Source organism: Anopheles merus, chromosome 2R (genome assembly GCF_017562075.2).
Source record: "Anopheles merus strain MAF chromosome 2R, AmerM5.1, whole genome shotgun sequence".
Classification (NCBI taxonomy): Eukaryota; Metazoa; Arthropoda; class Insecta; order Diptera; family Culicidae; genus Anopheles; species Anopheles merus.
Window position 1 is genome coordinate 12903612 of NC_054082.1, and position 25891 is coordinate 12929502.

General features: G+C 49.3%; 3 protein-coding genes across 6 annotated transcripts in view; 1 reads left to right on the forward strand and 2 right to left on the reverse strand.

Annotated features, from left to right (window-relative positions):
- Window positions 1–100: 100 nt before the first annotated feature.
- On the reverse strand, window positions 101–1193 carry LOC121588403. Its single transcript, XM_041906279.1, has 3 exons — window positions 927–1193; window positions 422–844; window positions 101–345 (listed from the first exon to the last, which is right to left on the reverse strand). The coding sequence occupies exons 1-3, from the start codon at window positions 939–941 to the stop codon at window positions 184–186; spliced, it is 600 nt and encodes a 199-aa protein (XP_041762213.1). The 5' UTR covers window positions 942–1193; the 3' UTR covers window positions 101–183.
- A 1370-nt stretch (window positions 1194–2563) lies between these two features.
- LOC121588395 overlaps window positions 2564–25891 on the forward strand; it is a 31969-nt gene continuing 8641 nt past the window's right edge. The window contains exons 1-3 of the mRNA XM_041906268.1: window positions 2564–3938; window positions 19135–19433; window positions 19507–19733. Of these exons, the coding sequence (XP_041762202.1) occupies window positions 19239–19433; window positions 19507–19733 (422 nt within the window). The 5' untranslated portion in view covers window positions 2564–3938; window positions 19135–19238. The remainder of the gene's footprint in view (window positions 3939–19134; window positions 19434–19506; window positions 19734–25891) is intronic.
- Window positions 23543–25683, reverse strand: LOC121588401 (mucin-2). 4 transcript variants are annotated; one of them, XM_041906275.1, is made up of 12 exons: window positions 25555–25683; window positions 25352–25489; window positions 25239–25286; window positions 25111–25161; window positions 24983–25039; window positions 24847–24903; window positions 24734–24742; window positions 24626–24658; window positions 24484–24519; window positions 24385–24405; window positions 24244–24321; window positions 23543–24176 (listed from the first exon to the last, which is right to left on the reverse strand). In XM_041906275.1, the coding sequence occupies exons 1-12, from the start codon at window positions 25600–25602 to the stop codon at window positions 23634–23636; spliced, it is 1119 nt and encodes a 372-aa protein (XP_041762209.1). In that variant the 5' UTR covers window positions 25603–25683; the 3' UTR covers window positions 23543–23633. The 4 variants fall into 4 exon arrangements, with proteins under 4 accessions (XP_041762209.1, XP_041762208.1, XP_041762210.1 ...); XM_041906274.1 differs by having other exon boundaries at window positions 24484–24546; XM_041906276.1 differs by lacking the exon at window positions 24626–24658.

Here is a 25891-nt window from a genome sequence, read left to right on the forward strand (position 1 = left end):
GGTGCTTGTGATTTAGTGGCGTTGTTGTTCGAATATTATTAGCGTTCCGATGACGTCAGGGCGGCAATAGAGAAGAGCAAACCAGTTCCAAGCCTCCCGATCGATTGTTTACAACTTGATCGCTTTATTGATGAATCATCACATTTGCATTTTATTCTCAAATCCTCACAGATGCTCCTCGCCTCACTCCTCCTCGTACTTCACCGAGGTTGCTTCAAAGGCTAGCCGGGCCGCTTCCTGTTCCGCCCCGATGCGCGCGTGCTCCTGGGCAATCTTTTCGTACAGCGAAAAGTGGCGATCCTTCGCTTTCGCCACCGCCACCGTGTCCTTGGGCAGCTTCGGTTCCTGAAACGGGACGAAAAGCAAAGGGAAAGGGTTTTGCATCAGCATGCAGCAACCGGTTCAGCATAGCAATGCTTACCACCGCCCGCCCGCTGTGCGCATCGGCATGCTCTTGCGCAATCTTGGCGTACAGGGCGAAGTGTTTCTCCTGGGCCCGGGCGACCGCCTCCGTCTGCTGGGGCGTCGCGGGCAGATGGCTCAGCACCGGGTAGAAGCCGTGCGAGTCGGCCGTATACTCGACCGTGCGGACCTGATTGCGCGGATCGACGTAGGAGAAGGAGCCGCGCACCACCCCGCTACCGTCCGACACCTCGCTGTGCGTACGATCCACGTGTCCGGGCGAGCGGCCGGCACTGTACGTGAAGGCGTAAGGTTTCGGCGGCGGGGGCGCTGTGGTCGTCTGCCGTTCCCCGTACTCTTCCACCACCAGGAGCTGGGGCTTGTGGCGGGTCACGTCACGGCGGCCAGCATGGCAGCACACTACCAGCGTCGTCACCAGGAACTGGACAGGGCAGACGGGAAAAAGAAGGCAAATTTCAAAGGCAGCACTTTCAGATGCAGATTAATCACTTCCTCCTACTTACTGCGAGCTTCAGCATCGTTGGCAGCAGCAGGTGGCAGAAACAACTTCTACGTGGTCAGGTGGCGAGCAGGATCGATACACTACACTACTTCAGACAGGTCCGTTTAGCAAGCGTTGCGCGTCGGCACTGATCGTGTGTCGGGGGGCAAACCTTTCCAAAGACCTTCGCGCACCGTCGCTGGCTGTGAACCGTCCGTCTTGCGCGACCGGGGGCCAGGGTGGTTTTCGGGCTCGGATTCCACCCCTACCCCCAGCCCCTCGCTTTGGGCTGTTGCGCGCGCATGCAAACACGCAAACCGAGCCGAGCTGAGGCGTTTGCATGAAATAGACACATAGACATGGTGGAAGGGGAAGAAGTGTTTCTTTTTACGGCTTGCATAAGCCATGGAATGGTGGGATGAATCGCGGTTGAACAACCGTCGTGAATCAACAGTTCATTTTGCGCTTGCATAGGTGCAGTGGAGAAGCTTTTGTTGGGGAGCTTGTACACTAATGGACGGAAAAAGGCAAGTGGTTGAGTTGGAATTACAATAAAACGGAAGAAAAATATCACTTTTTTGCAAGTTATTCAAGGTGTTTTTATCTAAAAATCAATCCAACCAGTTAGAAAAGCAGTTAAGAGTAAGCTGATGAAGCAATGCTGCTTAGGAGCTGCTTACAGCCGGTCGGCAGCGTTAAAGCTTACGATATCTTTAAAGCTACTGGAAAAGCTTTCTCAAAGCTCAAACGGTTAGCATGTTTTTCAAAAATGGTATTCACGTAGTTTTTTTTTGATAAAACATAATTCATAGTTAAAAAACAAAATAAAAAACTACTTTACTACATTTTTACATTTAATATATTTTTGTGTACGTACAATATGTACGCAATATTTTGTTAATATTAAAGAACGAGATAAACAAAATAGAATGTTACATATTTTTAGAAGATTATACTCCTTTGATTTTCTACTGTACTCGGGGTTTTTATATGTTCTTCTTTGTACTAGAATTGATTTTTTTTCAAATCAAATTTAATTTATTTATCTTGTTTAGTAGAATTGCTTATGCGAAGACTGCTTAATTGAAAAAAAATGCATTTTTATTTGAATTTCTTATGGTTAAATTAAAAATCAACACAAAAAGCTAAAGAAAAGCTCCCCGCAAAGCTTTCCATTCCCGCTCAAGGGGTGACACTGCCATGCACTGAAAGCACATCCCTAAGTGTCTTACCGATGGGAGGAAGGGGAACGAGGAAAGAGGTAACGATTCGTTGCCTTTAAACCTGTTTCTCCTTCCTCCGGTTGGAATGTGGCTGGCACGAAAGCGCCCGAACGCCCGAAGCCATCAAAAGCGGGGTTCATAAAACATGTCTTAAGATGTGGTCGCACACACACACACACGCACACTAACAGACATATCACCCTTAACGACCGCTACGAAAGAAAGAGAAAGAGAGAGAGAGAGAGAGAACGAGCGAGGAGTGGTTGGATGACGAAAACGAGCGATCGTAAGGTCAGCCAGCAACTTGATGCGCGTACCCCGTTCGCGAAGAATAAGAGAGAGAGAGAGAGAGAGAGAGAGTGAGAGAGAGAGGGAGACACGTAGGGAGAGCCTGAGCGGGGGGAAATGCCAGCCGTCGAGGCCATTCCCAAGATCTGTTGCCGCCCGCCAGCCAAGAGCGCACACGGCCGTGTTGGTGGTTCAGACTCCCAGCGACCGTCGAGCAGTGTTGCAGCGAGCGTTTACTGTGCTGGCGACCGACCGGCTGAATGTTGGTTCCGATGCGATTTGGCTGCGATCATACTCACACACCCCGGCACCCCGTACTGCAGTGAGAAGTGAAGGGGAGAAGAAGAAAAAAAAACAGTTTTGTAAAAGAGCGGTGAAAAATTGGCCAAAACACAACCCCACCGTGTGTGTGTGTGTGTAAGTGTTCCTGGTGCGGTGTGCATGTGTTGGCGCTAAGAAATGCAACTCAAAACATAAAGTGCAACCCCCAGTCCAGTGTGCGCGTGTTTGTGTGTGTGTGCGTGTTTGTGTGCATCGCAAGCGTCTTTACTTTGCGCAAGCGACAAAGGAGAAAGGAGCCGCAGCGGTGCAGTGTGTGCCCTGGTGTGTGTTGCAGAGTGTTTTGAGCCCAAGAATTACGGTGAATGTGCATGCAATTTCCAGCGAAAACCGCCTTCACCTTGCCGCGTAGCGGGATTCTGCTAAAGGGCCCTGTAAGCTTGTGTTAGTGTGTGCATGTGTTTTGCAAGCTGGTGGTGAAGGTGTTTTGTGCATTTGCATAGTGCAGCATTAGTTTGCGCGTCGTGTTGCGCCAAGTGCGCGAACATCCAAGCAACCGGCGGGGAGGCAGCACAAGCCTTGCCAGCCAGCCCAAACCACCCCCGTCCCATTGCTATCCGGTTTAGGGTTGAAAGCCACCCTACAGAGTGGCCGTCTTGGTTCGTGTTTGTAAGAATTGTGCAATTGCCACAGCTGAGTGGAGGAGCGGTCTGTACAGGCGGTTTTGTCTGTGGTGGTTTGTTGATAGATTGTTTGTTTAGCTACCATCCCCTTCCCCTCGCGAGCTGTTATTATACTGGAGTGTCCACGGTGTTCGCTGCAGGGGGATTTTCCTCAGTTTCCTCGCGCCAATCGGTGTGCAATCAAACACACTTTGCGGCGCTGGGCAGGTTAGAATAGCTATCGTACTAAGTGCTGTGTTGCTGTGAGGAGGTGTGTTCTACAACCACCCACCCACCGACCCACTGTAAGAGCGCACACACATCGACACAAAGAGATCGACGCTCGATCGTTCCTAAGTCGTGCTAGAAAGCGCCATTGCTTTGACATTCTACCTCCGCCATCGGTGGTGCCGTGACTGGGATCCCGCCGTCACACCCCTTGCGGAGCAGCGTGACAGGAAGCGAACGAGTGGAGCGGAGGGTCCGACGTGACTGACTGTGCTCGCGATTGGAATTTTAAGCGCGGCAGCGTGTGGGGTGGCAGAGCGTGAACGAGCAAAGAATTTTAAGCAGGTCGAAAAGGTAAGATTACTATTTCGAAAAGCCAACCAACACCAACTAACAACAAACCGAAGCTCGATGGTAGTCTAGGGGTTCATTTTTCCGGTTTCAAACAGTGCGACACCCTTTTTCAACAGAAACACACAGACAGACACACATACACTTGTCTTGACTGAATCTTCCCCTGTTTTAGATTACCACTCCTCGGGCCGGTCGTTTTCTAAACGCCCGTCACCCTGGGAGACCTAGTTTTGTGGCCACACCATACTATTGCGTGAACCTCCGGCCCATTTCTCTCCTTTTGGTTGCTGTTCGACAGCGTCAGCGTGCTTTCTCCCCCCGGGCTCGGTTCTCGGTAGGGAAATCGGGCGTCCAACAGGCACAAAGAGAAGGGAAGGGTTGTTTATCTCGCTCGCTCGTTCGCTCTCTCCCTGTGTTATCGGTCGGTGTATTTCCGACCTGGAAAAGTCGACAGCAATAAAAAAAAATACACACACACACGAAGAATGCTTTTATGTTTGACTGTCTTTAGCTGGGTGTGTGTGTGAGTGCGATTCCAGCTCACCGTCATTCGACGTAAATTCGTTAGATTGCTCTTTAATTGATCTTACACAATTCTTCCCGTCTGTCGCCCATCACACATTCCGGCTCTTTCTTTCCGTCTTCAGTGCGCTTGCCAAGCGTTTAATTCTGCTTGTGCCCGTCCCGCCATCGTCGACATCGTTTCGTGAGCCGTAATTCCTTACCCTGTGGAATGTGCGTTCTTGCGATGCGATACGTAGGGAGAGAGAGAGAGCGCACAAGAGAATCAAACCACAAACGACGAAAGACTTCAATGCACGGTTAGGGCGGGCAAAGAAACGAACCCGGAACTTTGGTCGGCCGGTTCGCCCAGGTGGATAAAGAGACGAAGCAAGACGATGATGATGATGAGTGAAGAATTGCTCTTTGGACGTTCCTTTTTTTACCCCAAACGCGGGCATTTTCTTCGCGTTCGCGCTTACCAGGAGAGACCTGTGGCGCTTGATCTCTTGATCGATCGACCGTACAACGGGATGATCGCATCGGGGCCGTAAAGCGAAATGAAGATAGAGAAAGAAAGAGACAGGGAGAAGGGAAGGTAATGCCTCTGGAAGAATGAAGTGAAAAAGGGGTACAACAAAAATCAATTAACTCAAGCCTAGAACATGTGTTGGCCAGCGTTACCGGTTATGTAACACGGAGGGAAGAAGGTGATCGGACCCCCAATCGACTGGAACGGTACCGAACTTTAATATCGGATTATTAGCATTCCGTTGTGTGCGTGTTTGTGTTTGTTTGTGTTGTGTCGTTTTGTACGTTTTGTTGTCGTTTGTTTACATTAGAAACATCGCTCGCTGTACGATGCACCGCGTTTAGTATGCAGCGGATGGTTTGGTTCAGAGCAGCGCTCGGGGTTCGGTGGCCTTTGATTTTTTCTCCCACCCCTCTACTCTTTTTTATGTTACAATTTAACCCCTCCCCAACGCCCCGCACTCAGAATGCTCTGAATCAACAAAAATGAAGCGTATGCTGATTTGATTTATGGCGCAATTGTACGGGCGTAAGCGTCAAGGCGAACCATCGTGTGCTCACGCGGTCGTTTGCCTTAGCGACGACGCAGAAGCGGCACCCAGAAGCAAATACGCCGGCCCCGGGCTGTGAATACATATGTATGTACAGTTTGTATTTGCGCACGCCAGCACACGACATCGCCAATTCGCATCATCGCTTATGACATCAACGGTCTACGGTCGGCCCATCATCATCATCGTCAGCGCCAGAACCGGGCCGTTGTTGGTTCCTTTTTTACCCTTTAGAAACCTCTTACAAAGAGAGAGAGAGAGAGAGAGCGTTTGCGTGTGTTTGTATTCTTGGTAAAACACTGGGAGGGGAACAGAGGGTCAGGCGGATTAGCTAAGCCCCTGTCTCTTGCCGCACCGTGTGCCACCAATTAAGGCAAAATCAACTCAACCAAGACGAAGAAAGAACGAAAGTTTATAAATCATTCATAAGCTGCCTTCGCCCGTGCTGTTGTGATGGTTTTGCTTTTCCACCAGCGCCGCCTCTAGTGCCTGCTTACCGCTTCGGCAAACGGCAATCGGCAGCTTTTGGCAAGCTCCACCCTGCCCGAAGAATTTTGGATTGTGCCCGAAGAGCCCTACGCCTGCCTCTGGGTGTATCATTAAAGTGGAATAGATCGCCTATGCTTAGCCGCAGCGTTTGGCCGCCTGTCCGTCAAAAGGTTCTTCCCGGGGTTAAGTGTGTGTGTGTTTTGAATAAAACCAGATGAGTTCATTTATGACTGCAACCTCGCGCACCATCATTAGGGAAGCGTGAGGGAATTAATGTCGAAATATGAAAGAGCAGGGTGCCCAACGAACACGCCAAAAAGGGAGAAAAACGGTAACATGACGGCACTGATCAGCGTCATAACAGTATTTCCAAGGGAGAACACGTAGGTGCTCTTTGCACCTTGCGTCCTGGCCTTTCTTTTCCATCGGAGGGTTCATTCCTTTCCTAACAAATGCTAACAGAAAACAGACAAACGGCTTCAAACGGTATTCGAATTACGCATCCTCGCTTACCCCGAACCAGAGGGCCAATTGGCACTTTAAAGTGTTAACACTTTAAAGTGTTAATAAGGGCAATAAAAGTAGATTTTGCGCACTTGCGTACTGACTGTGTGTGTGTGTGTGTGTGTGCTTGTTTGTGTGGTGCCTAGAAGAGAGAAAAAAACAACATGCTGTAAAGAATAAACAAGTTCTTCGTTTGCGAAGAAGCACCACTTCCTTCCCGCAGCGCAGATGCAGATGTTGTTTGCCGAAAGATCTTCTCGAAAGATCATGGAGCTGGACAACACATGTTGGATGGGCCTGTTGTTTTTTTTTTCGCTTCTATTTAACTCGAGCGCCCAAAAACAAAAACCTGATTAACAGAATTGCCCGCAAGACAGTAAGAAGAAAAATAAATATAGAAAAAATCGTGGAAGTTAGTTGGCGATGGTAAATTTAAAACGAATCAAAGCGCAACGCCATAAACGCCCCGGAAGACGGTGGTAGATGGTGGTGGATGCTGTTGATGGTGGTGAAAAGCTATTTAGCAAATAATTGTCACCTTTTCTGGGGTGGCGATCAACAGTTTCAATCACCCTATTTAAGCCGGAATCGCGATCACGATCACGCTGCGTGGGGTGTCCGCATTGCCTTCCCACCGAACCCTCTTCGGCTTCGGGTGGGGTTCCGCAATTTCGCACACCGCTGGGCACATTTTAGCGTGAAAGTGTGAACACACAGATGATTTTTCGAGGGTGACAGTGATTTCTCCCGCTCAGACAGCCGCGCCCGCGTCATCACAGCGCGGTGATCGAAAGCAACAATGGCAATCATCTCTGTCCGCTAAGTATGGAATTGAATCGAAGAGTGGAATGAATTATATCCGGGTCGGGATCAGCGTTTGGCAGCAGTGTGTCATACATTCCATCGGTTTCCCTTCAGTGCGGTGTGGTTCGACCGGGAAGGAAGCAATGCCCACTTCCGGGCAGCTCGAAAGAGAGCTGCGATAATAAAGAAGCAAGCAACGGAAGCAGGTTCCGGCATGATGTCTGGGTGTGTTGCTCCAGTTTTCGTCCCACTCTATCGCGACACACACAGCGGGCCGGTTTTCTGTCTAAACGAAACCGCAGCTAATGTCACCTTCGTTCCCGGGCCCGGTAAGCTACCAGCTCTTTCCGGTGGCCTCAATTTTCAACCGATTGGCTTCCCGGCGCGGGGGGGGGGAGGGGAAGGGGGTTGCAAATCGGCTGTGCAGCGTCGAAATTTGTCACGGTGGGAAAAAAGAAAAGAAAATTCACCGCCAGAACCCACCTTGGCGCACCAACAATGACGGCTTGGGTTCGTGTCCCACATTCCTCTCTCGCAGCGAAATCCTCCAAAGACTTGCACGCTCAAAAGTGACGAACCCCTGTCCCAACCCCGTACTGTTTTCTTCACACTGTTTTCCATTCATTGTGGCCTTTTTTGTTGTTGTTTTATTCCATGATTGCATTATAAAAAGATTTCCTTTTTTTAATAATAATTAGCCAACACGTTTTCCCGCTTTCACTCCCACCCATCCCAGCGCGTAGGAGGCTGGATTGGCCTTTGTCACAGCCGTCCAATTTTACAGCTCCCCTCTCGCGATTGGTCCATTAGGGTTTGCCTAATTTTTCCGGCTTCTTTCACAGATGATAAAATAAAATTAACCCATCACAAGCTCGACGCAAACCCGACAGGATGGATTGGTGGCTTGCGATAGAGGCGGTGGCCGGCGGTGCCATTCGAATGGGAAGCAAAGAAAGAAGAAGGTTTCTCCCGCAACCCCCCAAGCGACGAAACGGGGTGAAGGCGCGCCAATAAAAGCGACACGCCAGCTCGTTTGCAGAAAGATGGCGGCCCGGTAGGGACAGGGTTGATGATTTGAAAATTTTCCACACCCCGTTGGGAAATGGGTGGGAACATTGGGGTCGAACAATGTGCCGCCCGTTGATGAGGCGAGGTGTTGTAAAGTTGAGCAGCCAGTGTGTGAATGTGTGAGTGAGTGTGTTTTTTTACAACCATGTCTCATGTTTTCCTTGCGCTTTTATTGCACACAGGGTGAATGGAGAGTGCTTCCCTTTTCGGGTTACCACACTCCGCAACTAGGAAGCACCAGGGCCCGGTGTGTTTGTTGCCACTGCTTTTCCTACTTCACAATGCACGCGGCACCGTGTTATGCTGCTGTTTGATGAAGGTTTGTTTTTTTCCTTTTCTTTTCGCAATACGGCACGGCACGGGAGTGCGCTATCATTGCGCTATTTTGCTTTACGCTCAGCTGGCTGTTGATGGTCGTTTTCTAGCGCACGCCGAAAGTTCATTCATTTATATGGCACACCGGGTCGGTACATTGCAATTCCGCTCCGAACTCCTTGAGTGTGTGTGTGTGTGTGTGTTTATGGAGGGAGCGAACCAATTCCGCTTGACCGATCAGCTCGGCCCTCGAACTTGTCATCCACGCGATTGTGCTCCCTTTTGCTGCTGCAGTTGCTACTACAGTTGTTTTGCTTTCTGCTGCCTGCCTGCTTTCCCCCGATTACACTTTTACTCATCCGTGTGTGTTTTTTTTCTCTCCCTCTCCCTCTTCCTCTTCCTCTTTCTTTCACTTTCAATACTCCCTCTCCCACTTGGTATCATTTTTCCATTTTTGCCAACACCGTCGATCGGTGGCCGGTTTTTCGGTGCTGCTGCTGCTGCTGCTTTGCGTTTCTCTTTCGCTTTCAGTGCTCGGTTTCCGCAAACATATGCCCAAAGTTTTTCCGGTCCGATCGCGGCTGGCCAGCGTTTTTGCTTTCTTTTCCGACCGGCCGACCGATCGCTCGCCCCGAATGGTTCGAGTTTCCATAGCGGGAGCGGCCGAAGAACGCGATCCTTCTTCCTCAAGCTTGTTTTTACCTTCGGTTTTTTTTGTTTGTTTGATTAGTAATGCTTTGTCTGGTTCGGTAGTACCACCCGGAGCGGTCCGAGTAGTACGCCGATGCCCATAGGAAGGAAGTCGTCGACGTCGTACTGACGATCGGACGAAAAATGTGGCTTTGGAATTGGAAAACATGTACACACAAACACACGGACGTACAGAGGAGTGATGAAAAAAAAAACTACAACACATAAAACTCATCCACTTTCTTCACGTCTTCACCCCGATCACCACACCACTCCGAAGCGCGGAACAAGCCACAAGGAGTTCTGCCAAACGGGCCGCGGCCGCTTTCGCAGTTTGCAAGCAGCAGCGCACGGTGTAGCAGAAAAGACTGAACGCGGAAACTGGAAGTACAGGTTCGACAAGTACAACTTGTCCGCCGCGGCAACGGCCCGAACAGGTCCGGCCGATTCATCTCGTCCGGGTTCGTCGCTGTGTTGCCCTGTTCTTTTTTTTGTTGCTATTCGCATTCGCTGCTTTTGTTTTTGCGAATAACACGCGTCACACGGCGGGCGAAAGCCAAACCCCTTTCTATCTCTGCCACATTCCATCCAAAAATCACGCCCAATCCCCAATGGTTTGTAATTAGTAAGCACACACAGTCGAGAAGGGCGAGATTTCCTCGGCCAAAGTTCGAAAGTGTACGATCACTTTGATTTGTTGTCGCCAGTGTAAAAGTGTTTTTTTGTATGTTCACAGAGGTCGTTGTGGCACCTACCAAGGTACAAGGAAAGTAAAAACAAACGGGCACGTGATTCATAACGAGTGGACCGTGCAGTGTTGTGCGCTGCGCCAGCGAGAGAAAGAGAGGGAGAGAGAGGTTGGCAAGAAATTGCCTCGCCCCTTGGCAAAACAAATAATTATAAATTATGATGCGTTGTTTTTTTTTATTTTTTTATTTTTTTTGCAAACTTTTATCTGTTTTCTTTCGCATCAACCCGTCGCGGACAGTTTCGCGTATCGTATCGGTGGGCTTTTTCGCCTTAAAGGTCACGGTTGAACGTTGCCGGCCGAAGCCATTTGTAAGCGGCGGCGGTGGTAAGGGAGCGGTGTTTCGGAACAAAATATATGCATACGCCGCTCCGCTCGACAATCGGCGTTCCCTTCTGCTTCCCCCAAAGCGGCTGGAATTCCAATGTCACCGCGATAATGACGCGTTGCCGCGGCGCAGAAAACGACACAATTTCAATGTGACATTCAGGTCCGGTCCCTGAAAGGGTGCAGAAAGACGGGGCTAATGACAGGTGGTGGTGGCGGTGGTGGTGATCTCGCACAGGTTCCGGCCAATAAAACACTCGATCACTCGATCACTCGATCAGCGGCGCGAGTGAGAGTCGCGATGAAAGTTTTTGGCCTCGGTTTTGCGATGGGAGGCACCATCCCTCAACATCATCGTCCTCCGCCAGCCCCAGTGATGATGACTTTGCGCACCAGACACCAACGAACGTCTGTCCTTCCCTTTCCGCGTCGCCGTGTGGCCATCGGTCGTTCCCGGTTTTGCTGCTCGGCCGTTGCGACTTTCTCCAACTTGGGACTGTCTCTCGCGCTGTGTGTGTCGCTCTTCAATCTCCTGGGCAGAAGGGAAGGGACCCGGGACCCAGACCCAACTTCACCTGATTTCGTTCGCGAGCCGGCGCAACTTTCATTCTCCGATACGGTGCGACGGTTTTCGGTGCATCTTTTATGCTGCCGTTCCGTTTGCTTCGAGCCACTTCACCCGCAGCGCTCTTTTTTATGGTTAGCTCGGCGGGAGCTCAATTGGTAAGCGTTGGCTCTGAGGTGGGGGGAGGGGGGATGCTGGCTTTGAAGCCCTCCTCTCTGTACAGCCCTGTCACCCTTAAAAAGGGAACGCACAAAAAGGGGAGCCACTGCCACTTGGACACACCTTACGGGCAATCATCATCTTCATCTCATGCCATCATCATTATCATTTCCCTTCAATTGGATCTTCACTTGCACTTGCAACCCAGGCTGGCTGTGTGTGTGTGTGTGTGTGTGTGTGTGGTTTCGTTTCGCATTGGTTTCGTTGCCCAACAAGTGCATCGGAGCTGTGCCGCAGCTCGGCATTGCCCAAGACGCTCCAAGAATCCGGCTGCGGTGGCGGCGGTACGGATCTGGTTTCGGTCGCATGAGCACCGGCGGTGTGGTGTTCATGCTTCACGAAACACTCCACCGAGACAGCACGGTTTGGTGCTGCTACGCAGACCTCGGCTCGTACTTTGGTGAAGGTGTTCGCAAGGGGAAGTGCAATCTGTTGCAAGATCTCACCACCAGCGAGCAATCGAGCGTGTGGCACCGGTGGGCTCGCGCGCGGTGTCATCATTGGACGCTACTTGTACTTTCGTTTGTCCGTGCGTAGGTCGTTGAGCCACGATTGACCCCGATTGGCCCCGTACGTAACCTTAGCGCCCGAGTGTGTCATCATCATCATCCACAGCCGTGCTCGATCGTCGTCGATAGTGTGTGCAGTTTGGCTGCGCGATGTTTAACGAACGGGGGGGGAAAAAAACGTTCGCGGCTTTAATCGTTCGTGATGGGGATGGTGTGCAACAGCGGACATTTGTCAGCATGACCTCCCCAACCCACTGCCAGCCGGGGTCTTAAAGGTCACCGGACATGCCCGGTGGGATTGCCTAATTAACGCTTCGCTGTTTTACCGTGTGCTTATCGTGGGGCCGTCAAAAGGCAACGTTCAATGCATTTTACAACACTTCCCTTGAAGCACACATATAAATGACACGATTGTCGAGGTGTGGAGAGCCATTTGGCAGCAGTTGTCATAAGCCACACCATCACCACCATTAGTCGAAGGGAATTTCGACTGGGAATGTGTGTCGCCCCACGGTTTCACATCGTATCTAGCAGTCAGCCAAACGAACCACCTTTCTTCCCACACTTATGGTGGCCCCCTTTTTCTTGCCTTTCTTGCCCACACCGGGGGAAGTGTTCTCTGCCCTGTCTCGGGGGGATTTTGTGGTTTTTGGTGAGACTTTTGTTTGCGTTCCATCGCGGGCTGTTTTTTTTTTTTTTTTTTTTGGTGGGGGAAAGGCCCAATTTCCCCCATTTTTTCTGATCTGCCTCTTCTGTAGCTAACGGAAGTGCTTTTGGCTTTGGTATTTTCTTTTCTATTTTCACTAAACAACGAAACAAAAAAAAAAGGAAAAGAACTATTGAGAAGGCAGAGAAATACCAGAGCATCAAAATAGGCAGCCACAACAGAGCGCATCTTCGGCAATCGTTGACCCAATCAAACGAAAGCGTCATCAGCGTGCCCGGCTCGCGGTTCCGGAGGCGAAATGCAACGCCAGCCGGGACGGGTAACCTATTTGGTTGCTGATTGAAAATTAAAACGCACCGCGGGAGTGTTTGTTTTTCTTTCTGCCTTTTCATCCACACCAAAGATCGCCTCGCCCACCTTCACACACACATACATATACACCGGCTGCGGATGCGGATTTGATTAGGTTTTATTTATTTCGCGGTCTGGGTTAATGAGCTTTTCCATCCACCTGCCGGCATCCGACGCCGGTGCGATGAGTGAGTGAGAGAGTTGGAGAGGTTTTGATTTTACGGGGAAAAAGGAATGGGCAAAGAGGAATGGAATTTTCACACCATCCACCGACAAAAAAAAATGGGTAAACATCGGTGGGAGGTCGTTTCGTGAGGACATGGTTGGGTACGAATTTCGAAGGATGCCATTTCAATTTTTCGGCCAAACGATGACTTTCGAGGGTGTTCTGATCGCTGTTCATCGCGTTGTTTGGTACGCGTTTTGATTGTTTGCCGAAGCCGAAGAAAATTGTGTTTTTTTTTTCTTCCAAACACGCTAAACGATGCGCAGTGGCAGCGGTAGCCTTCGCGGTTTGTTTTGCGATACAACGGCCACAAAAACACTCCAAGCGTGATTGTGAAGCTGCGAATGAAGGCTTGAACACACAAGGGTAAGGAGGGTGGAAGGCGATTATTAAGCTTTGGAAGTGACGAATGGTAAGAAAAAGCAGTTATTGGGCAATGCGATCAATCAAACCTTTTTCGCCTTGTTTTTTGAATAGCTAAAATGCACAGTTTTTTTTAAATAAAATGAACTAAAAAAGGGTTTAATAACGAAAGCAGAGATGAAGTAATAAGCTCTTATGAAAATGTCCATACGACGAACGAGGTATTTATTTATATTTTTTTTCGACATAAACCTCGTGTTATTGTAGCTTGTGTTGAAGCAAAAATAAAACAAAAACCCCTTCGGAAACCAACCCGGTACCCTTTCCTAACCCCATTCATCTTTTTCAAACACATATTCTCACGTACGCAGCAGCTCGATTTCGTTGCTCGGCTGACGGCTTTCGTTGCTAACCCAACCCGAACCCATGTGTGAGGTTTTTATTTTATTTTTACGAAGCTACCTATTTGTTTGCATCAACAATTAGCACGCTTCTGATAAATGATCACCACCACTCGGGGCGTAATGTCTCTATCACGTGCTTCGAGACAGCAAAAAAAAAACGCAACCCTTTGCGTCGTACATCTCCAACATACGCACACACACGAGTAGCAGCACAGAAAACAACTCATCCAATCTCAGCACGAGTTTGGGACCGTTGTTTGGTGGGCCTTCAGGCGCACCTTGACAGTGAGATTGCAACAAAGCAACAAACAAACAAAAAAAAAGCCATGAAAAACACATTGCCCACTGCGGTTGATAATGACGCTTTTCCGATTCGGTAGCTACACTGCCGCGTGGTACGCGTGATCTCCGGCTGCTCCACGAGCACACACAGAGTAAAGGTTGGTGTGATTATTGAAATTGCCTTCACGTGACACGCTCCCCTTGCGGGATCGGAATCGGAATCGAATGGGAATTCGAAGTGGCTTTGGTTGAAAAACATTTGCCGAGTTCGTCGCTTGCTCGCTGGCGCAGCTCTTTTCTTTAAAGGTGCGCACAGTACGGTGGCCTTTATGGATTGTCTACGCTTCTTGTTCCTGGTGTTGGTGGTGGTTATGGTTGTTGTGTTAGAAAATCGTTTCTATGGGACGAACCCGATGGGGGAAGGCGTGCTATCTCATTCTCTCCGTTTGAAGTAGCCCCGCGAAAAGTGTTCGAAATCGTGAGAACGACCATCAGCACCATCATCATCATCATCATCATCATCATCATCATCAGTATGATCATGGAGCGGCAGCAGCAACACGGATGGTAGTTTTCGGTGTGGAATAAAACGATAGCAGCGATCACCAACACCAACCAACAGCCACCATCTCAATACCAAGAAAGGGACGCGTAGTCTTCTCCATACTGCGCAACGCAGTTTCTATTCGTCCCAGCAAATGTGGCAAAAGTATAGCGCGAGCGCACGATAGTTGCCAAAGATTGCCAAGGTAACGAAAGAGCCGCTTGTGCGCGCTCGTTCGCCTGCTCTGTGGTTCTTTTTCCCTTCGAAACCAGCGAGACGGGGGGCCACGGTTTCGATGACGGCGAAAGGGAGCACATAATTTCATTGCCAGAAGGGTTTGATGTTTTGTTTTTTTTTTACTTCACAAAATTCCGAACGCTGCAGAATTCCACGTTTGCGTTTGGCGTATGCAATTTGCCGGATGATTGGTGAGGCTTCTACCGCCAGCTACCTTCTACAGACGCAACACGCTACGCGAGATTTTGACTACAGAATGGCGGGCCAGACCTTGGGGCCAATGGAAAATGGTCGAAACTGAAACTGGAGAGAGATAGAGATAGTGTGAGAGAGAGGGAGAGAGAGAGAGAGAGGAGAAGCGCAATCGTATGCGTCTGCGATGGCCACCGGAGCAGGCCGGTTCGCATGAATGCCGGATCGCTGCTGGTAATAAGCCATAAATGGATAGAGATGGCGTTTGACGAGTGAAGTTTTGACCGCCGACAGGGTAGCGTAGGGTGGCAAACATTCTTTGGATCCTCTTTCGCGAAACAACAAGCTGAAGGTTTTGTGTTGCCATTCTGTTATGTTATTATAAGGGCGAATTAATCTGCCAATCGAGCGATGCCGAGCGTGAAGCGTTTTCCATTAACAAGCTCGAGAGGTTTGGCGTTCGTCGCGGTGTTGAAATGCTTTGAACTCCAGCAGCAAAATCACGGCACGAAATCCATCCTAATTGCTTCCAGCGTAAAGGGCTTTGGATGCTTTGGTTTTTTTTTGTCAATTATTGTTAATAATTTAAATGTAAAATTTAGAGCACGACAAATCGCTCATTAACGTTCCGAGCAGAGAGCGAACCCGTCGTAAAGGCGGTTTTTTCCAAGACACCAGCACACCAAAATGGGTTTTGAGACACAAATTCGATACGATTGGCAACGTTTGCAGGGTCCCACGGCCTTCACGGTACACGAGGCACGAAAATAATAATAATAACTGCCCCCGGGCAGCGGAGTGTGAGGAATGGAGATTTTTTAAAGATCAAAACCTCGCCTGTGTCTCCCCTTTTGGGTGTGCAATCCTATGATAGCCTTTATGCTTCACAATTGCAGACTCCGCTCACAGCAGGTAAACCATTCATTTGATCTAGCGCTTTTGTGTGTGTGTGTGTGGTTGTTCCTATATTGCTGCTGTTTAATTTAATTTAACGTCCGTTACGATGGAAAATGTGCTGCAGATTGACGAACAATGCGGTTCGCGTGTGGTACGTATGAGCGACGATTGCAGCATAGCTTTTTTTGTGTGTGCCAGAGGCTGCTGCTGCTGCTGCTCCGGTTCACTGTCATTCTCCCATACTTTGCATACCGCCATGTGGGGTGTATTATGCGATGTGTTGGTTGTACACTGTTGTGCTGTAGTTGCTGTGCTCCATTCATTCCATTCTTCTCATTGCTATTACTGCCAACTGGCTAACAGTGGATGGGAGCTGCGGAGGGGCGAGGTGATCATGAGATATTTCAATAATTTTCCCCCAACATTCATTTCCTCCCACGGAGACCCCGTGATGCTGGCCGCGTGATCACACTCCTCTCCACTCACACACATGCCTCTACATAACCGTGCGTTCCGGGAGCGTTCGTTTCTTGTTTGATTGCTTACCATCCACCCCGTTCCTAATGCTAACAATAAATGGGGGTGAAAAATGCAAAAAAAAAAATACAGTGCAACCCTTCGGTGGCCAACAACATTACATCGAGTGGGGCCAGATGATGCTTTGCTCACCAGCCTGCTAGCGGGCGCTCTCGGCGATGGGTTCTCTCACTGCACAGCCGTGCAGATTTGCAGATTGATATCTACAATTAAGTGCACTGGCAAGTAGGCGCCCGCCACTGGAATGACAGGCCAGGCTCTCTAGCGGACACAGGAACGGGGATGAGGTGAAGCGAGAAGGCAGAGATCATTAGAGCGCGGGAGGGCTAAAATCAAGATCAAACCCCAAGGCAATCGAGGGGCTCGCTCACGTTGAAGCTGTGGAACTTTTTTTTTTGCCTCCCTTTTTTGCTCGCTTTTAGCTCACATTTTGTGCGAGTAGTGCCGGTGGCACTGGTGGCAATAAAAGCGCGAGCCAACAGCATACAATAGAATACGGAACATTTACAAGAACTAGAGGGACACGGACACACACACGCACGTGGACGCTTGGGAACGAATTCTTTGGCACATTTTAGAGCAACAGTTGTGTGTAGTGGCAAGCAGCCTTCAATAACTCGCTCGCCCTGCCGGAGGCTGCCGGAAGGCAAAACCGCTCAAGAACGCACACGATGGGCACGGTTCGGCGGAGAACAATTCCAACCCGGTGCGCCTTTTAATAAAGGTCACAGAAACATGGTTCTGTGTTGTTTCTGTATTGCATCACCAGCCGCTTTTAACGTGTGCCTTGACGTGTGAGTGGAAGAAAATCCCCTCCCCAAAGAAGAACACCGGTGACAAATTAAACGGCACACCGAGCAGGGTGCCGCTCCCTTAGAGGGGGGGGGGGATCCTGGTGGCAGCAAAGAAAGAAAGAGGCAGAAACAAAAACTCGCACAACAATTGCCGGAACCGTGACGAGAGGTGATTTGGTGCGTGACCTGGACCTGGTTTCCTAATTGTTTTTCGGTGTGCCGTGTGAGCGGTGAGATTGCACCAGAGGTTGCACCTAACTGCATTTAGTGGAGCGCGCACACTAGCACAACTTTTAAGATCGTACAGATTGGGAGGCCCATTGAGGAAGCTTGGTTTTAAGGTGCAAGATATGTATCATCGTGGCGAGAAGGGCACAAGTGTCTCGTTGCATATGTTCTGACTGTTAGATTCGTGGCATCTGATTCGCGGTGATCCCAAAAGGGGGACCTATCGTTTCGATCTAAACAATTAAGCTGAGCTGATTTCGGTTTGATAGGGCTGGATAGTAAGCTTAGTGGGCTCATTACGTGTGCACTGTCGGTTGCTAACAAGCTCTGTAGGTGGAATAATAGAGCGAGTCTGAATTGTTTGTCAAAACAAATTATTCCTAATTGAAATGAAGCGAGTACTACACTCGCGTGATTCAACTAAACACTGTAATGAGGGTGATCTTATTTTTTTTGTACACCATTGGCTCATTATTCAGAAATCACAACAATTCTCCAAAAGCTGTTTCTTGTTCGATTTTGTTTCTGAATAAAACGGCCTATTTAAACATTCGTTTACAGCTCTTTTTATTGGTTTCAGCTTTTGAAGTTTTAATAAAATTATTAGTTTCTTCTACACACCTGATTTTACTTGGCGTACCATCCTACGCGGTTATACCGCCCGTATACAATAGAGATGGGTGCCCTAAGCACCAGAACCGTACGATACATTTGGCTCATTCTAAATAACGAACGACCTACGTTAATCATATTGACATTGACATTCACTTCTTTATAAATTATAATGTACTGAGTTGTTCATAACAAGTACGTCCTAGCCGTCGGAATAAAGAACGTCGTAGTACGCCTGGAATCGGTTCCGGAAACGAAATCTGCTCCGAAATCTGAATCGGCTTCAAAATCGGAGTCGGTTTTGGCATCTCCATAAGAATAGGCAATGTTGATGAACGTATTGATAGCCGCAAAAAATCCAAACTCACTTTTAAACGATCAATTCTCATAGAGATTCCCGGACAGATTTCGCTTCTGAAATTTCTTATTTCAATTCAATTACTGATTCTCATTCCGGAGCTAATTCCAATTCTGGAGTAAATTCTGATTCCGTTACCGGAGCGTATTGCGATTCCCATACCGATTCCAATTGTGGAGCCGAATCTTGTTTCGGAATCGGCTCCCGGAGTCATCTCCGAAATCGGCTCCAGAATCGGAATCGATTCCAGCATCGGAATCGAGCTCCCACCACTACATTATAGGCTCTCGAGGGCCGTAGATTGGAGACTCCTGCTCTAAATGAATGAACTTGTACACTTTAATGTTCATGAAAATGAACCGAAATGCCCAGGCCTACTATACAGGCATTCGAGAGTTACTCAGGATCATGCAGCCGGTTAGTCCACCCTTGCTACGGGGAGACGACCATTCGGGTCCATAGACTTGAACCCACGACGGCCAAGTCGTACGAACTGACGACTGTACCACGAGACCGCCCCACACACCCCTCATCCCTGTACACCTGGATTGAGCAATTGAGATGTGGTGTTTATTGTTCAGATCGTTACTCTACGGCTTAATTTAACCTAAACAAAGCATCATCAATCACCACGTTAATTGTAAGATTTTTTTTCGTTTTTTTTCTTCTTCTTTCCGCTACAGTTTGGATGAGCAGATGATGTAAAAACAACAAACAAACAATCAGCACCACCCTATTTCCCCGTCGCACTGTAACAAACGAAGCACATCACACACTGCCACACAGGATGGCGCTCCGCCTGCGCAAGGATGTACAGAAAGCATCCTACTACGTCTGGTTTCTCGGCGCTCAGGAGGCGAAGGCGCTGCGCGGTACCCGCACCCTGCTGCCGATGATACCGCGCATGGTGGAAAAGTCGAAGGAGCAGGAACCGCTCAAGGTTACGCTGCAGGTTTCGCACAAAGGATTGAAAATTGTACAGGTAGGGCGTCACCCACGCGCCGCAACCAACTGCAACTGCTGCGTTGCTTACTTCACCTTCCTTTCATTGGCAGGGCTCGGCCAAACACTTTATTCCGCACGGTGCGATCACCTGCTCAGTGCAGACGGAAGACATTGTCGCCTGCACGCTGCTGCTGTACAATCCGGCCACCAAGTGTCCGCTGCACGTGCACGCCTACCGCTGCGACTCGGAGCTGACCGCCCAGGCCCTGCACGATCAGCTGCAGGTGCTGATCAACAGACCGGAAAACCAGAAACGATTCACCGAGCTGGAAGCACGGTAAGTTACACAGTAGTCGTCGTCGTTTGGCGCGCCGTTAGTGTGGCACAGGGTGGTCCGGTTTGGCGACCGTGTTTTACGTGCGAAATAAATAACGAACGTAATGGAGAAGGAAGTCAACCAGTCGGGCAGCGGGCTGGTTATGCTAGTTTGCCGTCGATCGTCTCTCATACAGCGTAAAGAGAGGCGGGAAGAGCGATTTGTTGCCGTGTATTTGCTTCCAGAGATGGAAGTTTTTGGGACAGAGGGCTCCGTTGTTTTCGTTGCTTCTCTACTCCCGTCGCGGTTCCTAATGCGGTTGATTTGTTGCTTCGGAGGTGAAAAAACACTTGCCCCGTAGCAACAGCTAACAGTATTATTGGGCTGACGTGCGTAACGAATGTCGACAAACTCCCGTTAGAGGACGAATCGGGTCTGTGGCTGGCGGCTTGATCCAGATTCGATCGACGTCAGATTGAAGGCGCGTGTTTGTTGTTGTACCGTCGTGCCCTACTGCCGGGCCAATCTCATCTCCCGAAAAAACAACCGGAAATCGATACATTAATACTGTGTTTTAGAATTAGTTTATCACGTTTTTTTTTTTCATCTTCAACAGCATCTCGCGATCGATGTAAATTGCACCCTTTAATCTCCGCTTTGTGTGTACTTTAAAGCATTAAGCACTGCATTAAGAGCGCTCCTCTCGCTTCTATGTTTAAACCGCCATGCAGCAGTTGTTCTAAAGGTGTTTTAAATATTACCCCCACCACCTCACCCAAGCATAATGGATCAATTTATGGGAAACGGAGGGAAGAAATTTCGGTGCTAGCTAACGGTATGAAAATTCACCCCAAAACGCTTCACCCAACTCACTACACCTCGCCGGTTGGGCATGATCGTACCAGAATCATAGCCACGATCATACATAATCGCAATCAACAAATCTTCGGTGCCCCGGGGAGTGGCCGAGATGTGTTAAAACAATGCGTCAAAATATGCTCCCTTTTCGAGGGGGGGGGAGAGATTCGGTGGTAAGATTCTAGCGATCATGGGGCGGTGCGATCGTTTTTTTTCTCTCATTAGTTTGCTACGATTACGATCCTGCCCGTTACCACGTTTCGCAACTGATTGATAGCCGATTTGAAGTGTTTCAGTGCTCCAGTTGTTCTTGGGTAGGGCAAGAAATGGTCCCGAAAAATGTCTATAATTACCGAACCCGCTTCACGCACAGGCTAATGTACGATCCGTTCAGCCGGAGCGTTGCATAACCGTGCGAGCGCACTAACGGTGGGTCTTTCCTCATCCCCTCCTCCGGGGCGTTTTGCGAAAAAGACGCAAATAATTAGGTAAAGCAGGAGTAACTAACAGCAACTAGCAACTAGTGAGCGAGTAAAATAAAGAAAGGGAGAAAAAAGCAGCCACGCACAAGCCGTTAAAAATATCGTCACATCAGTTACGCGTTCAAACCCCAAAAAAATCCCCAAAAATTACACCGTCGACGCATTTTTCGCTCGGCCCTGCTGATGGTGGAAGTGTAACGACACTAGACGCTGTAGCGAAAGGCCTCTCCCCTTTTTGGGGGAGCGCCAAGGAAAGGAAAGTGCGACACACACACACACACACACACACACACACACACACACACACACACACACACACACACACACACACATACAAACTGCAGGTGAAAAATTATCTCACCGCGTAATTAAAATGAAACGTGGTGGATTAGTGTCGGCGCGCTAATCGTTGATAGTGTGTGCGCGGTGTACCGCTTCAATCAAACTCGGCCGCTGTTGGTGGACGGTTTCACACGCAAACTGGGTTGTGGCGGGATGAGGGGTCTTGCTGGGTGCAATTGGGTGCGAAAAATTAGAGAGAAATGGCTTTGATATAGCAATGGCCAATGATTCGCAAACGCTGAGCAAGAGATAGGGGGACGAAAGAGAGAAAGGTGGAGTGGAAAAGTGTTAGAAAGACATGGAGGACTGGGAGGCCAATCTTTGACCGGGTTGTTGTGCCTTTTATGCCCCCCCCCCCTCAAAGTGAAACTGACGATTTTGACGTTTACGACCATTTTAAGATTTATTGCTCTCTTTTTCTAAGGCTCTCTGTCTCTCTCTGTCTCTCTATCTTTCGCCATCGGCCGGTCGGGGAGTGGTCCCTGGTAGAGAATGGGCATAGTGGATCTGGTCACCTCAAACCTGAGCGGCGAAATGCGGGTGTGTGTGTGTGTGTGTGTGGACCATTTTCTTTTTCGACCGCTTCGGTATGTATTGGGAGCGGCCTTACCCAACCCCCCTCCCGCCTGGTGGAGCACATGGGGCAGCACTGTGGGATTATGAAATGCGATGCAATTGGTGGCAACCGATCAAACGATCGACGAACATGCGCCTGCATTATGCGTGTCTCGGTGCGTTTTGCCTCGTAAACGGCCGTGCCTTAAAGAGCCGTTTTTTTTTGCGTTTGCTTTCCCGTGGCGAGCCGTTTGAGCCACCTGTTTGAGTGGTTTGAGCCGTTTGAGTGATGCTGTACACAGCATCAAGCGTCGCGGTGCTGACTCGCTCGGGTCGGTGATCTGCTGATCTGCAGCAGCACTCGCCGCTCGCTTACGTCGAGCAATTACCGTTTTGGACCAAGTTTTGTCTAATTACCGCTCACCACAGTACGGTCTGGGTGTGTGGATGCTGCCATGTAAGCCTTCGGCTCGTAAAAACAGTCCATTAGTAGTTGCCCAACGCCAGCAGGCAGATCCTTATGGTGACTTTCACTGCACTGGGCTTGTTGGCGGTTTCGCAAAACTAGGTGTAGATGGGTTTGCCCACTTACCCCGGCCATCGAGGAATGTGCGCCGATTTCGTCGCGCTGGTGACAACGGCACCATTTAGAAAGGGGGGGAGAAAATGCAATAATCGGGCCCTTAACCGATAAACCCGCTCCGGGAGAAGATGCCCAAGTCGGTCATCGGTCGGGCAGATTACATCACGATACGGTGTGCGCGAACGGTTTTGTTAAGAAAAATGTCTGTCATTTGCCACCGATCGGCGGCGGCGGTAGCGGCCTGGGGATGGTGACAACTGTTGCGCAATCGCTGGCGCATCGAACGGTCGAGATGGGGTCGATGGGGTGGAAGCCACGGGATGCCGAGGCGTCCCGCCATTGCATCCTCGGCTCGTCGATAGCCCGATGGGCTTCTGGGTCGATACGTGCGGCCGCACAGCACGGTTGTGTTGCGTAACGTCTTTTATCGATCTCGTCCCTCTCGATTCGAGGCTCAAGGTATTGGGGTATCGAGGACGTGGTGCAGTTCTTGGCGCTTGGGCACGGGTCGTGGCCGGGGTTTCGACTGCTAATGAACGCTAATCAATGGCCCCATTCTTGTCTCCCTCACGGGGAAATCCTTTTGCGGCACAGGCGACCGGGTAACGTAATCGGGCGGTTTTGGGCACGATTGGAAACGGGTTACGGGGACAAATAGTGGTAGCAAAACCAGTAGCGACACTAACACACTACTCGAATGACATAAGCAAAGCAACAATTTTCATGCTAGATTAAAATGCCCGGAAAGAGTTTCGTGCCCAACCAGTGGCGCAATGTCAAAGCGTTTATGTCATGTTATTTAACTGTCAAATCAAATCAATCGCTACAAGTGAACGGTTTGAGTAGCACGGTAAGCAGACAGCGGAGGACAGCGCCATCTAGGAGCAAAAGTTGCGTTCCAAAAACAGTCGACATCCGTACGTAATGATTATTGTTAGTTTCAAACACATTTCCTCATCTCCAGACTGATCAGACTCAACCACTGAGACCACTAACTCCGTGCTGTCCTCTCAATTTGCATGGTTAAATTTATTATCATTGTGCAGTTTCGGTTACATACATGTGTGCTTCCCCTTTTCCGCATTTGCCGGACGCATCGGCTCAGCTCGAGCTCTCCGCAATCGCGTCGACTGCTGGCGCAACGGTGGTGCGCTTTCTGCGCACCCGAATCCGTATCATTCCAGGGCTAGGGCCGGCCGTAGTCGTGGTGACCTTTTTACGGCGCTTCCGCACCATGTGCGGACCGGCAGCGGAGGACACACTGTTGTGTGACTCCGTGACGGGTGCCACCGTCGTTACCACCGGGCTAGTTGCATTGTGCTGCTCCTCCGGGTAGTCATATTCGGGCGGGTTTGGCTGTTCTTGGGGATCGTCTTCGTACTCCACCGCGGCGGCGGAGGTGATGGCGGTTGCGTTCGCGCCCGGTGCTACCGTGCTGGTGGACGACGTGGTGCTCATCGTGCTGGTCGTTTCGGTTGTGCTGGAGCTTACAGCAGGATTCTCAGTGGTTGTCGTGTTGGACGTGTCGGTTGTGTTGCTGCTGGCTACGGTCGTTGTCGGTACGTTGAAAAAGCTGAACGGTAACGAGTACAATTGATACCCAAAGAGCGACAAAGGCGATACCGCTGTCGACGAACGGGGAGGCTGAGGGAAAACTCAATAAAAAGTGAAGCAATGTACGAATGGTGCACAATGAAGGGTGGACACTTACCATGCGCAGCAAAACTGGAGGAGTGGTCGTTCGCACCTGCGGTCGTTGCGTTGTCGTTTTTTGACCGGAACGTCGCGTCTAAGGAACTCACAGAAAGATCCAATTAGAATGATGTTGGAAAAAGAATGGCACTTTACTTACCGTAGGACCTTGCTGGATTTTCTGCAATCAAAAGGGAAAAGCTGTCAGTGGTAGTCGCGTTTAGTAGAAAAAAAAACATAGATCAAAATGGCTGCCTACCTGCGGTATTCTACGTGGCTTCTTAGTTGTCCTGCCCTGCAAATTGTACAAAGCTTGTAAATACTTTGTTGCAAAAATAATGTATTAGAATCGTTTTCAGTTCTTCATCTATCTAGAGCCACAGTTGACAAACATAGCTTACAAGAATTTCTCCCTGGGATGTTACAGGAGGAAGCTGTAAAAATGGGAACCGAAAACAATTCTTGTACAAACAGAAACCATCATTCCCAAGCGAACAGTTTCAACTTACTGTTGGAGGCTGTATGGAATTATGGATTTAGCAGAGACAGAGAGAGAGAGAGATGGGTAAAAGGTGTCATAAATTACGCTTACAATTAGTTAGCGATAAGCTGGAACATGTACCTGCATAGATTTGGCTCTAGTAGTGGAAACTTTGCCGTTCGGTCCGCTGGAAATTCTCTGTAGAAGTTGGATTTGCGGATTTTTATGAAAAAGTACTACGATTAATGTTTAGTTACGTTATCAAAACGACACATACCAGAGCCGTTTTAGTAGTTCGTGATATTGTAGTTGGTGCTTTAGGACCTGCAAGACGCTGCTCGGTGGTAGGAACAAACAAACCATATTTAACGTTTAATCAAACCAGCGCATACTTTGCTGTGTTACCTGACCGGATCGTTTCGTAGTGGTCCATGTTCTACCGCCAGCGCTGGTACGCTACATAAAGGACAAGGATAAAAGGCATTTCAATGTGTCTGCCAGTAAAACGTACGTTTCTTCAACTCTTAAGCTACCTTTCTGGAGCGCGCTGTTGTTTTGCCTCTAGCGACCGTCTTAGTAGGCTAAGAAATGCGAAAACACTCGTATGAATGGCAATAGAGAGATGAACCATTCCACGAAAGCTTACCATCCTTCTAATGGTAGTGGTCATCCTCCCACTCCTAGGCGTTGTTATTCTGGGTATCTGCAATATTCTCCATTCCTTCGTATCGTTGGTGTTAGATGGGACATCTTCTTCCGTAGTGAGCGACCCAAACGCCAAATTCTGACCACATAGAACGAGATTCAGTTTACGGCTCAACTGCCGATTCCAGCGCACTAATCACTCACCTGGTAGAATAGGCAAAACACTGCCAGCAGTAACCACCTGGGATCCATCGCTTCCCAATAGTAGTAGAAGTTATTGTTCTGCGCTACTGCATTGCTCAAACGGCACTGGGAACGGTGCGTGCAGAAAGCTTACATTAAATTACTTACAATACTGTAATCGAACCAGCTTAATGTGCCGAATACCTTGTAGCTTGTTTTGCGCCACCGCTAACGAGCTATTAACGAGCGTTTTGGCTGTTAGCGTATCATTTTTGGTATTACTCTGAGCTGGTACATTTGACATTGAGCTGGTCGGAAATAACAGTTTCCAAGCACATTCGCATGAAGTGCGACAAAA